Here is a 14,197-nt window from a genome sequence, read left to right as displayed (position 1 = left end):
GCTTTCATGCCTGGACAAATAATCTTCATGTTCCTGCCTTCAGAAATGAAACATGGTACCCATTTTCCTGTATCATATTGTGAAACACATTAAATCTTCAGAAACTGTAAATAATACTTGTGAAAACTGTTGTTACTGTAGAAATGCTTAAGTTCAGCTCTACTCATTCTTTTGTGATACTGTAAGTAGGGGATGTCAATTTTCTTATTTTTAATGCTCATTTAAATTTCGTTTTTTGGGGTTTTTTTTGTTACGTTGTGAATAATGGTTGTTAATCACAAGTTCCAGTGAGTTAATGGTATATTATTGTTGAGGCTATTTCTAGTAATGTCCTCTGGGTTTCCTTGTTGTTCAAGTGTGTCCTTCCTGGAAGAGGAAATGGTACTCTATTGGGAAGAATTCAGCAAGAGCTTTGGGTCAATACCCCTGCTCTTCTTACAAACATCTATGAACTCTTAAACATCTGGAAAGTCAAAGCTGGAATGGAAGAAAAGGGTCCAGAGCAGCCATTTGGTAGCCCCAGGTTGTTAATAGATAGAGCCAGTTCTAGAGCTGAAACAAAAGATTACTTGAGAACGGATTATTCTTTATAAGCATGAGATTCTACTTGGTAAGCAGAGTCATTATTAAAATTGAACATGTTGGTCTGTCTGGATAATTATTCATGTAACACCCAAGCCGTTGGCTTCATATGTTTATTATTGCACAGCATCCACCAAGGTGATTAGAGGTCCTGAACAGACTTGCTGTCGATAAGGATCTTGTGGGGAGACCTGTTGGATGAAAAGGGTCTAAAATTTATGGATATAATTTGTTAATTATATTAACTCCCTCAGTGCAAACCCTACAGGCTTGTACCACGCCATTTATTTGGGCAAAAGGGCAGTTATGTTTGAGCCACCTATTTGTATAATGTGTGAAGCACATAAAGTGGTTTCAACATTTTCCTTTTACAGAGTGGAGAAATGAGCAAATGAGAGGAACAATAAGCCTTGGTTCATCCGAATGTAAAAAAGAAAATAAAAATTGCTTTGATGACAATGGAGATTCCACTGCAGGCTGAAACATTTGTCATTGCAATAACAATATTTTTTCTTATTATTATTCCTCTGCTGATTCTGACCTAATGACTTGTGTGTTGCATGTCTGTGATTACAGGCCATTACATGCACAGCATGACTGTTAAAACCAGAACTGTTTCAAGGTGTGCCTCACCCTGTCTAATTCTCATAATGGATAGCAGTTACACTGTGTTGTATAAAGTGAGGCTTTTTCCCATACTGCCGTTGATTGCACCCTTGATGAGGAGTGTCCCTGAGAAGGCCTCTGTTCAGGATCACTTTATTAACTCTATACAAGTCATTTGACATAAGATATTTGACAGTGGCTGATTTTTTTCCTTTTAAGTTCTTGTAAACTTTAAAGAGGCAGACACAATGTTCTAGAAATGAATACAAAAAATGCTTTGCCTAAGTGAATAGTGGATCACCCTAGCAACAAAAAACTGCTTAAAACAACTCCAACACTTCCCATGCCATAATCTGTGTGTGTGTTTCTGCTTGGGTAGGATAACTATGCCATTGGCTTTGGTTGGCTTTGTAATATTTTTTCCAAAAATAAAAAAAGTGATGAATGCTGTCTATTTCTGTTTTGTTTTGGTTTTTTTTTAATAGGGGCAAGCAGGTACAGGAATGTGTATTTACCAGATTAATTTGGTACCAGCAGGGGGAGTAGTTGACAGGTTCACGTGCAAGCAATACTGACAGTACTGTAATGATAATGCAGCTCAGAATTAAATGTCTGTGCTTCAGGAGGGGAGTGAAACCTACAACTTAAATTGGCCCCGAATGCACTTTAATTACCACAAGAAATGACCTATGAGTAGGTTTGCTATTATCATTCCAGCAATGGCACTCCAATTTTAATGTGAAACGTTACCAGATAGGAATTGAAACTAATTATTAATTTGCTTGTACTAAATGAAAAAAATAATAATACGGAAATAAGTGTAAAAACAGGCACCATATTTTGCACTTGTTTTGTGTTTACAGGAAAAAATTGGTCCAGACACACTGTTCATGTATTTAATGCTTCTAAATCATGAAACTGTCTTATGCTGTTGAGGCTGTGTATCAAACAATTTTGACTCCCATACCATACATTAGTGTGGCACTAACACTTACCATTCAAACACAAATACATGTTTAGAAAACTATGGTCTGTTGGTGTAATACCTTCCTGTATTTTTGTTCGGCCAGTTTACTGCTTATTATAGCTAAACACAGTTTGAAACTTAAAGCTGTGCCATAGAGACTTCAATAAACCTGAAAGCCTGAAGTTTTACCCGCACTTGATGCTCATATACAGTACCAGCTGTTCCGAGCTTTATTTTGATGGTATTTTAGTCACATGACATGGTTTTTAAACACCTATTTAGGGGAATGTTGAGGTTGTTCCCTTCGTGCAATAGCAATTCTGCCTGGTTATATATATAATTTTCTGATTGCAGGTGTTCTCTTTTAAAGAAAGTTGATATAGAATAGAAGGCAGAGTTTGTTTACAATGGTCAACTTAGCATTAAGGCCTGATTAGGCATACAAGTTTGTTGCAATACAAAACATGAAGAAGTACAACTTATTAGTTTTGCTGGCTTTCGAGGCTCAAAAAACAATCATCAACAAACATTCATGTCTTGTACTTTATTTATTCTTAGAATGTAAGAACATAAGAAATTCTAGAATGAGAAAAGGCCTTTTGGCCCACCTATGCTCGCTCACGTCATGCAAGCAGGAGAGGAAAAACAAAAAACCCTTAACCATGTTAGTAGGGGAAATGAAACCTCTGGGAATCCATGGCTAAGCAGACCAGCCTTCCTCCAGGTGGCTAGCTAAAGGTCTTATGATGACAAAGAGGGTTATACAGTATTGTTCATGACAGCATCCAGTCTATTCTTGAAGGATCCGATAGTCTCTGCTTCAGCAACTCTGTCCGGCGGCCTGTTGCAATGGTTCACCACGCTTTCTGTGAAAAAGCTCCTTCTCCCCTTGGTTCTGAATATGCCCTTCTTCAGCTTCCATCTGTGGCCTCTGGTTCTGCTGTCTGTGACCTGTGAAAAATAATTCTCAGCAGTTACTTTGTTGAACCTTGACAATTGTAAATACCTCTATCGAGTTGCCTCTGGCTCTCCTTTCTAGGCTGTATAGATTCAGCTCTTTCAGTCTAACTTTATATGGCATACCCATCAATCCTGGAATTAATTGTGTTGCTCTCCTCTGTACTCTCTCCAATGCCTCAATGTCTTTCTTATGATAAGGGGACCAGAACTGGAGACAATATTCTAGATGTGGTCGTACCAGTGCATTGTATAATTTTAATATAACTTCTCTTGATTGGAATTCAGCTGTCTTGGCTGTATAACCTAACACTCTATTTGCCTTTTTTTTTTTTTTTTTTTATAGCTTCTCAGCACTGTCTAGTTGGCTTAAGAGATTCATCCACTACCTTCCCCAAGTCCTTTTCATACATAGCCTCCTCTGTTTTGCTACTGTTCATGCTGTACTTGCCTCTAATGTTTTTGTTCCCTATGTGCAAGACGACTTTACATTTATTCACATTAAATGTCATCTGCCATGTGTCGGCCCAAGCTTGAATCTTGTCTAAATCTCTTTGTATTATTGAAGTTGCTGATTGGGAGTTGGCCAATTTTGTGTCTGCAGATTTGCATAGTTCATAGATTATGTCTTGGTCCAAGTCATTTATATAGATTAAGAATAGCAATGGTCCCATGTACAACCTCTCTTTCATTCTTACATTAAGTGTAGTAATATGCCTTCTGTAATAAATTGCCCTAAAAAAAAAACCCGGCAGATTTAATATTTAAACTGATTACAAAGAACACATAAGAAATGGCTAGGTCAGGTGGCTATCTTACTTGTAATAGATTGAGTGTATGAGTCAGAATTCAATCTCTTGGTTCCTCCACTTTGTGGTGCTTTTTTGTAGATGGTGCAAAAGGAATTTGTACTATGACATTGTGCACAGTGCCTAAATTTCCATATTACCATATAAGGAGGCAGTGTGGTCTAAGGCTTGTAACCAGAAGGTCACCGGTTCAAATCCCACCTCTGCCACTGATTGGCTCACTGTGTGACCCTGAGCAAGTCATTTAACCTCCTTGTGCTCCATCCTGCAGATGAGATGTTAAATCAAATGTCCCACTGCAAGTGACTGCATATAATGCACAGTTTACAGCCTACCTCTGTAAAGCACTTTGTGATAGTGGTCCACTATGAAAGGCGCTATATAAAAATAAAGATATTATTACATTTGAAACACTTTAATTTTCTGCTTTTTGCATGTCCACCGCCAGCTTTTAAAAACAAACAAAACAAGCAGAATGCTGTCCTATGGGCTTCTGGACATTTTAGTTAGCAAAGCTATTTTAGTATGAACACTCTTGTTATTACTAACTTGGCTAACCAAAAACAAGATAAGGAAGTAAGGAACCAGTTCTACACTCTTCATTTACTTAAGCTCCTGCTTACATTTTTGCACTGTTAACCACGTATGGTGGCCAACAAAGGGCTTCATTTGCATCAGTGTTGTCGTTAGAAGCTTTTGGGCAGCCTTGGTGTTCAGGAGGGTTCTAGGGGGTGACAGACAGCACTGTCTGGGTCCGCTGAGTCGGAACGGGCCTGGGAGATGAGCTAGCCAGAGATCTGATTGAAAATCCCACATTTGGCGTTAACTACGTCACATGCTACTAGAGAAAGTGCAACTTTCAGTTTTTTTTTTTTTGCTAGAAGCGCCTGGGCTCTCCCAGCTGGGTTGGCCTTTAGCTCAGTATCACTTATTCCTCCTTTTTTCTTTTTTTTGATTATTTTTGGTTTGCATTAAATACAGGGAACATTAATGGTTCTCCGCCAGTGGGAATGCCTACTTCTGGCCAGAATTAGCATCTGTCATGTCAGTTTGTGACCAGGAATTCCTCATTTTATATTCTTTTAGCAAGGAAAATTGTAGCACCCCACTGATGTTTCAATCATAGTTTTGACATTGATGGACCATATTCCGTTTAACATGTTTTTATAATATAGTGCAGGACTTCAAACACTGTTTATTTTCTAGATTTGAATTGTTCATAAAATGAATCTTGGGTCTAACATGTGGTGGCACAAATTAAATAGTAAAGAAGCACCACCATGAGAATTTGACTTTCAATGGCTGCTTGAAAACCATGAATTTCAACCGACCACTTCATGGCATACCTGCAGTTAATTAAGAAGCACTTCTAAAATAACTCGAAGAATTGTGTACAGTTTCCACCAATAAACACAAATGTTGCTGCTTTTTTTTTTTTATAAGCCACGAATAATTGCCTGATTTATTCAACAGCTGATTGTGTAACAAACTGGAGAATGTGCAGGTCCTTTACTAATGAACAGAGACTACTAAGCTATTGGTGGTGTTGTACAAAACTATAAATTGGGTCTGATCTGGGCTGTACAGATTAGAAGACTGGTGAATTTTCCTATTACTCCTTTAATGACCTAATTGAACACCTAATTGTGTGTGTGTGTGTGTGTGTGTGTGTGTGTGTGTGTATATATATATATATATATATATATATATATATATATATATATATATATATATATATATATATATATATATATAGAGAGAGAGAGAGAGAGAGATACAGATACATACTGTGTGTAGATATATATATAGACACACACACACACACAGTAAGCTGTACACACGTCACTGCTGATTTGATATTTTAGGAGTTAGGAGTTAGGCAGCTTATGAATACAACTGAATTTACAAGGTTAATGTCAGCTGGAATTTTGGAAACAGAAAGATTGCACTAGTTGATATCTAACATATTACACAAGTAAATCCCAGCTATCGCTGTAAAGCATATCTGTTGTGCAGAGGGAGAATGTTCTGGCAGAGCAGCTGCCAAAAGGTATCTTATTACCATGCAACTTCTTAACAGACAGTGGTGCAATGTTTAAGGTGGCCAGCACTCTAATAAACTTTCCATGGCGTTTCATGGATGGGTTTGGTTTGGGGGACTCAAGACACATACAGTATACAGTAATGGACTTATAAAATCAATTTAGTAGGACACTGGATTAGTTTAACTCAAGGAGTATTTTAATAAAACGTATGTAGTATTGCTTAATCTGCATGGTATTACTACTGTCTGTGCTTTTCTCACCTTTTTGGTTTATTTGGAGTAGTCATTCAATGACACATTACAGTAGCTGCTTCATTGGTCTCAGATAATGTTGCGTGCTGTATTAGAAATAATAATATCCTGGGCGGGGGGAATAAATACTATCTGCAAGCACAACATCAATGTAATCTTTAAAATGTAGTATATTTTCAAACATTAATCAAACTGATTACTTTTAAATTGGGGATACTATGATAAAAAAAAGCCAATTCTTCCATAATATTTGCTGTTTATTTTGGTTTTTTCTTAACACCAGCTAAGAAGTGTTTAGATTTTAAAATGCAAACTTGTGTCTTTGATGTCAACAAATGTAATAATAACTATTCACATTTAACTTTGACTTGGAGTATTAATTAACGGTCCCTGGAGTCGTTTTAACCACATAAAAGCATTAAATGAACCATTTTTAAAATCCCTTGACTTGAACTTATTAGTTTAATGTGTCTACCGGTTCCATACTGTAGGTGTGAAAATACCCATTGTGTACTCTTAGGTGTTAGCAGAAACACATTCACTTCAGATAATGGGTCTCCAAGGTGTTTAACCACTGTCTAGCAACTCTGACAGCTGGTTAGTGAAGGCAAAAACAGGATATGCAACGGTATCTTTCTTTTGATCTGCATTGAAGTGTATATTTTATTATTGTGTGTGCACAATCAACAACCCCTCCTCTTCATTCTTAATTAGAGGTGTTTATCAAAGCATAAACCCAGGGATTCTGTTTACTGTTGAGGTGTGTTGGCTACAGGAATTGTGTCTATAAAACTCAGCAGGGTTACACTTAGACCCTACAGGGGATGCAGTAAACCAAAGAGATTTATTAATCCAATCAAGATGCAGGCTGATTTAAAAACAAAAAAAAACAGAAGGTGATTATTTTTTCTGTGTAGTTTTAATTCCAGCATTCCAAAGCTATGAATAAAGAATTTCAAAACTGCTTCTGGGATTACATTTTTTTAGGGTCGTATAGATACTGTACCCAGCAAATAAAATTGCACAGTGCTGAATGTGCCAGTTTGTCAAAATGTTTTGGTGATAACAGCAAAATGTGATATTTTGCAGCTGATGTGAATGGCTGTGCAATCTGTGCAATCAAAAGGCTTTTTGTAATTCCAGTTGTTCTAGGTTTTATCTTTTGTAAATACTCTTAAGCTGCTTTCTCACTGGCACGCCTATACAGGTCCCGACCCAGGTTCTGGTTACCCAGGTCACAATCCTGTGTAGTGTGAAACCATGTATCTGGTTCGTACCCGGGTTGACCCGAGTCTGCAGCGACCCATTTCAGGAAGCGGGTCAACACTCTTTAACCCGGGTCAAGCGAGACAAAATGCATGATGGCCAGTTGTAAGCCAACAAAATAACAAACATTTGGGTGGACAATTCAATCCAGAGAAGCTTGGATGGAAGCATCTGTAACAAGCTGCTACTGGGGCATTGGGTATTTGTTTCTGACACCCAGGTTGACTCTGCTTCTTAAAAAAGCAGTATGAAATCATGACCTGGGTAGAGCATGCCAAGGTGAAAGGGGCTTTATGTTGTCTAATTGTGGGTGGAAAATACAAACATGTTTTAAATATAAGGAAAGAAAGAGTAAAGTCCTGAGAGATTTTCCTGAAACATTAGGGTCGATGTTCAAAGCTATTTTCTCCAAAGTGTAAATTCTTTTTTTCACATCCTTTCAAACTACAAAATGAAAAACAAACAACCTAACTGAAATACCCTTAATGAAATAACTGATGCTTTTACTTTTGAAATAGCCAGGTACACTTTGGACTGAAAAAAAAAAAAAAAAAAAAAGTTTTAGAAACCACAGAATCACATTGTCAGATTTTGTTTTAAGTAGTGTTTTTTTTTTTTTTTTTTGTTTTACACCCTTACCGTCCTTTTATTTTTAATTGTGATATTCTGGTTTATAATTTAGAGGGTTAACATTTGCCTCCAGGCCGATTAATTCAGATTATATTGTATTTGGTTTCCATGTGAAGTAGACAAGTATCTCTGTATTTGTCTTTAGCACTGTACCCTGAAGAAGTGCCAATAAGGACAGGCCTGAAAAACCTCCCCATTACACTCAAGTTGTTTTTCTAGTGCGAGGCAGACCGTTTTGGGCAGCTGTCGCTGTTTACCAAAGCCTGTTTGCAGGGAATGTACACTGGCAAGGAAGGAAAGTTTAGTAATTGGGGATACATTCAGAATGTCTTCAGTGCAATGACATTACTCAGATAGTTTGCAGAAACCAAAACCACAAGTTATTTAATATTAAAAATGTCAGGATTTTGGCATCTTAATTGACTCTCAGTTGGTAAAGGTCTAACCACACCTTATTGGAACTCCTGTTTAAACGCTGTAAATGTATTGTATTTTTTCACAGATAAAGACCGTATTTCAGATTTCTAGACAGACTACTTCATCAGAATGCAGACCTTGTTGACAGGTCACATTGTTCATCAATGGCAGTGTTATGTTTATTTCCTGTTTTATAACCTGCTTGTTACAAATTGACATGTTTCCAGCAGTAGGAGGCTATTGGTCGCTAGTTCAAGATAGAATTAAAAACCCTCTTAATATCACTTCAATGGGACTGAGCAAAAAAAAGATTTCAATTAGTAGTTGCGATAATAATGTAGACAGTTATTTGTCACAAGTCTGGTTGTCCCGCTCTGAAATCAAAGACTCAATTCAAACAAAAGACATAGGTGTACTTACTGTAAAAAAAACAAAAAACAAAAACACACTGAAGTGGTTTATTTCACTTTTTTTGTTTCAGTAAAAAGGTGCATTGGAATGCATCGTAGCTGAAAACTTGGCCCATTTTCTTTTTTTTTTAAATGTAGAACAGTGAATGTGTTATTGTAAGGTCAGGGGGGAAAGCCCCAGTGGCTATCTAGCGTTATCAGTTTGTTTCACAGCAGGATAGGGTTTGGCTAGGTGACTGGCCTCATGCGAATGCTCCAGAGGAGGTAGGATTAAACAGGAAAGCTGTTAAATGCTGCATTATGGGTGTCAATGTCCAGCTTGAAACTTTTGCCACTTGACTTCAATGTGGTATTAACCAAGTAGACTGTGTGAGGGAAATTACATGTCTGGCAAAATTGGAAAAAAGAGTTTGTGAAAGGAAGGGCTCTTTTTTAAACCCAGCTGCAGACATAACTTTTGTTTACAGAGAAGGAAAAAAATAAGGAGAGGCCAGCAAGGCCTTTGGGCTGTGGATGACTTGTTTTTATTATTCTATTCATTACCCTGTGGACTTTTTTTTGGCTGTGACTGTGGAGCTTATACTGCTTGTTGGAGTTTCTTGCGCAGTAGTTAATTTGGAATGTGAGTGCGTTTTATTTTAATTCCAAGAAGCTAGGAGCCGTTATGTTCCACGCATAGATCTACTAACCGGTACAAGACCTGTGGAGTCAAGCCAGACCTTGGAAGAATAACTTTACTATTGGTGGGAGCGTTGCTATTACATTGAAGTCACATGGTAAGATCTTTAAAGCCTTCTCTACTGGCCTCTCTTGAACTATTTAGATTGGCATAACGCTTTTATGATTTTAAACAAGGAATCGGGTTGTGTTGTTGAACTTGGTTTTATTTTGCTGCAGACCGTATATATATATATATATATATATATATATATATATATATATATATATATATATATATATATATATATATATATGTGTAGTCTCATAGTAGAGCATCCACAATAAAACAAATTCTAATAATAACGTTGTTAGTTTAGTTAGTTTTTCTTTTGAATCAAAGATTTATTGTACTGCTTAAGTCAGTAACTAATGAACCATAACACAATATTCCAACAACCTCAGATACATTTTCAAAGTTTCAAAGCTGCTGTTCCTCAGAGGACAGTAATTTTTCCTTGTGCTGTACCAGTACTCTGCCTCCCATTAGTGGGCTCTGACATGTCCGTCTATCTCTCTCTCTCTCCTCTGGGCCCATAGTTTGTATGTTAATGTAATTGCCGGTTAATATAGTATTTGGTAGGGTTTTGTTTTTCTGTTGCGGTTTTGTCTGCAAACATAAACCTGTGAATTTAGCTCAGCAAAGTAAAAAAAAAAAAAAAAAAACAGTGGAGGTTTTCCTAATGATCAGTAGTTTCATTAGGATACAGACTCCTGTTAATATATAGAAAATCTTTAAGCTAGTAGTTATCTGTAAAAGTCTTACACAGGAAATCACAAAGTTATATATTTATATTTTAAACATAAGTTTAAGCTGCATTTCACTTTGAAGCCATAAATGAAACAGTTTACTGTAATTGTATAATTATTGGTGGTGAGTCTGCGCCCATAAAACTGATGTGTTTTCTTTTCCTAACTTGATTATAACTGGTTTATTAAAGAATACTCATAATTATATGTAATTTGATGATGTTTTAATGATGGTTGCATGATGATATTCACAAATTGTGACTAATATTGGGATGGTTTGTTGATGTTTTCCAAATTGAGGGGGGGGGGGGAGCTATTTAATGGTGTTTGCAGTCAAATCACAGTGCAAGCTTATTTTGTGAATTCAATACAAAAGTAACAGTACCCCAAAGGCTTACCCTAAACTAGTAAGTATCTCCTCTTAAAGGAAGTGAGAGTAAATGTAAGTCAGCAGCATGCACGGGACATCCACTAATTCTTAAATACAAGAAAGGGAATGAAAAGCTGTGCCCTTGTTTGTTGGAGTGTGAAACAAAAAGCCATCAGATTTATATTTTTGATCTCGTGGGGATGGCAGAGACAATTTCCCCTTGCCTGGTGACCAGCATTGGACAGCATTTGCTATGCTGGTGTGGTGGAGGTTGTGCTGAATCCTGCCTTGGAATCTATTTAAAAATGGCTAAGTTTAGCCAGATGCTTTCAACTGATTTGGAAATTGAGAGCTGGACCTGCTAAAGGCAAAAGATGGGTGTCAGTGTCAACAGCAACACTCCACCCTTTATTGCATGTACAGTAGAGGCCTCTTTTCTAAAGAGGTCAGTCTCTGCTTTGTGTTTGTACAGGTTGCTTCGGTATGTGTGCAAAGTTGTTTTACAACCACTAGCCCCGTATATTTTAATAAGAGGTAAAGGTGAACCCAAAAGAAACACCATACATAAATAAAATCTTATCCTTGACACATTTTCTGCCATTTCATTGGCTTCAGTACCATATCTTCGTGACTTTTAACATGTTTTTGTAACTTTGAGAGGTGTCTGTTTTCAGTGTAGTCACACCCGTTTCTTCAACTGAAACATTACTCTCCACCGTCTTGTTCCACAGGTATTAAAAGCAGAGCCAAAATAATAAAACTCCTATCTCTTTGCACTGACAATCATCCTTTCTCTTTCCCTAACTCTATGCTCTTGAAACAAATCTGGTGAATTAACTCCTTTGACTTTCATAGAGTTGGGGTCATACATATTGGTACCCTGTGCCTTAACTCAGTTAATTCACCAGATTTTTACTATCACTTAGTAAGACGAATGAGTTTTCAACACACTTACAAGAGATGTCATTGCCGTGTTAGTGTATCAAACAATATTTATAACACTTAATAAATCTAAGCATTTGAGCCCGAAGGAGCGGGCTTAATCGTGTGGTAATGCCCGCCTCATGCAGTTACATGCCCAAGCCAGAGGCGAGGGCATTAACGTAACAAGAAGGGCATTGCCACACGATTAAGCCTGCTCCTGAGTGCTCAAATGCTAAGAATATGGATGCGTTAAACAACATTTAAAAATATGTTTTTCTAATAGTTTTATCCTGGTTTTATGAAGAACTAGTTTTGGTTGCTAAGCATTTACCCAGTATTCCATAAGTAATGCTGTTTTCTCAAAAAATATCAGCGGTCTATTCAGGCTGTGTGGTTTAATCCAAGCGGTGGACCCTGTAGGTTACTTCTGGTTGCGGCGTAAATAACAACTTAATACAGGACCATATTTAATGAAAATATTCTACTTACACGCAGCTGTTCGTATCCTGTTTTGTGAAGTGTTTGTTATCGATAACCTTTTTTTTTAATAGGATTTGACTGCATATTTGTGCAGCCAGATATCAAATCAGATTAAATCAAAGTTTATTTATATAGCACTCTTTATACAGGTGTATCTCAAAGCACTTTACAGGACAAAAACAGTCACATTTATAAAAACAAAACAAACAAACAAACATGTCTGATTGAAAAAAGTTTGATATATAATGTAAACACCAGTAACTAAATAAAAAATACATGTATAATGCAGAGAAAATACAAACAGATACAACCATAAAAACTAAAACAGGTATATACATATTATAAAAATGCCAGCTCAAACAAATATGTTTAGTCTGGTTTTAAAAACAGATAGTCTCAGCTTCGGTCACATGTGCTGGCAGCTCATTCCAAAGTTTGGGGGCTCTATAACAAAAAGCACTTCCTTCGCATTTAACATGATATGTTCTCTTTCAGTATTTACTGTTAGGCTACTTTTTTTTTTTTTTAAGTGGTATTGGTAATGGTGCTGTTTGTTGTGTTCATAAAGTTTATTCAAAGTGATAGAGAACATGGTACCTTGTTTGTGTTGCTGGTGGTCTGTTGAAATAAAGTTATTGAATGTCATTCTGCATCTATTTGTTTTACAACTTGTGAATAAAACCATAGAGTGGTTTCTATACTGATTAACACTATTTTCGTGTGAGTTTAAAAATAAAAACAACAACTTTATTTGCTATTTTAAATTTAAATGGATACAGTAAGGACAGCTAGAAAGTAGACATTGACAGGCTGCGTTCAGTGTGTGTGTACAATAAGAACACAGGTGTTCTTCCATCAAGCAGGAAAGGGTAAATACTGTAATATCAGAAACGAATATACAGGTCTGCGGGATGTGTGTGTGCGTTTTTTTTTGTTTTTTTTTCAGGCGGACTGATTTGAAACGGCGAGTAAACAAAGTGTGAATACTAACATTCGGGCGGGCTTAATCGTAGTTTAAGACCGCCTGATTGACCAATCAGGTTACAGGAAATCGCTAGCCATGTTCTAATGGTAAATAACATTGTTGCAAATAGAGAGTAAACTTTTGTCGACAGCTATATGTGTGTGTGTGTGTGTTTTCGTGAAAGTCAACCCCCTGAAATTAAATAGAATCCTGGAAGTTACTTAAAAGTAAATCTAACCACCTAACCACAAAGTGTTAGTTTGACATTATATCTGTAGTAATTATGAAGAATTACAAATGAGGCAAGGGTGTATTTTTGTTCCTAAAGTGGGATTTTGTGGAATGCATTTTTTTTTTTCAATTAATGTGTTTTAGGTTTCTCAGTCTCATCATGCATCATCTCGTTTGTGAGCATTGATTGAGAGAACAGTAGAACTACCTGTAACATTTTTAAATAATGCATTGGATAATGAGTGTAAATAATGAACATTGCAAAGTTCAAATAACATATATAAATGGGACATAAACAATACGTCTTTCCTTAAACAGTGTTCAGGGAGTTTTTTTTCTTCTTTCTTTTAACGAGGCAGGGTAATTGTGTCTTGCCCAGGGGAAAAGGTGGTGGCTGTAAAAACGATGCGTTTTAAATGTCAAAAACTAGCGTGAACCACTTGCAGGAAAAAAATGACTACACACATATTGTCTTAAAATGTTCATAATCACGTGCACATAATCTGCAATAAACTTCGGCCATCACGTTAAGAGGAGATGTCCCTGCTTGCTGCTAATGTCCACAACATCTTAAACTGGTAGCATCTTTAGTTGCTAAATGTTTAGCAGGGAGGAGAGACAAACTAGTCATGTGAAGTTGGGGGAGTTAATATTAGCGGTGGGGGGGGGGGTGTACAGATAATTTTAGAAAAATATTCAGTGCTGAGATTTTTAACAACACGGTCTGTACCTTTTTAAAATAGCGCGTGAAGCATTGTAAGAAACACATTTCTGTCTTGTAAACCAAGACTTTGAAGTGTAAAGTCCTTTTTCTCGCATAT

General features: G+C 36.8%; 1 protein-coding gene across 3 annotated transcripts in view; it reads left to right on the top strand.

Moving 5' to 3' along the window:
* LOC121316947 (SAM and SH3 domain-containing protein 1-like) overlaps nucleotides 1-14,197 on the top strand; it is a 330,556-nt gene that overhangs the window by 245,066 nt on the left and 71,293 nt on the right. The window contains exon 1 of one of the 3 annotated variants that reach the window (XM_041252348.1): nucleotides 9,580-9,716. The exons of the other annotated variants lie outside the window; for them this stretch is intronic. Coding sequence (XP_041108282.1) covers nucleotides 9,714-9,716 — 3 coding nt within the window. The 5' untranslated portion in view covers nucleotides 9,580-9,713. Of the gene's footprint in view, nucleotides 1-9,579; nucleotides 9,717-14,197 lie in introns of those variants that run through there. 3 annotated transcript variants of the gene reach the window in all.

The sequence above is a fragment of the Polyodon spathula genome, chromosome 6 (assembly GCF_017654505.1).
Source record: "Polyodon spathula isolate WHYD16114869_AA chromosome 6, ASM1765450v1, whole genome shotgun sequence".
In the NCBI taxonomy this organism is placed as follows: domain Eukaryota; kingdom Metazoa; phylum Chordata; class Actinopteri; order Acipenseriformes; family Polyodontidae; genus Polyodon; species Polyodon spathula.
Note: the sequence above shows the minus strand (reverse complement) of the source record. Positions and strands in the feature narration are given on the sequence as shown.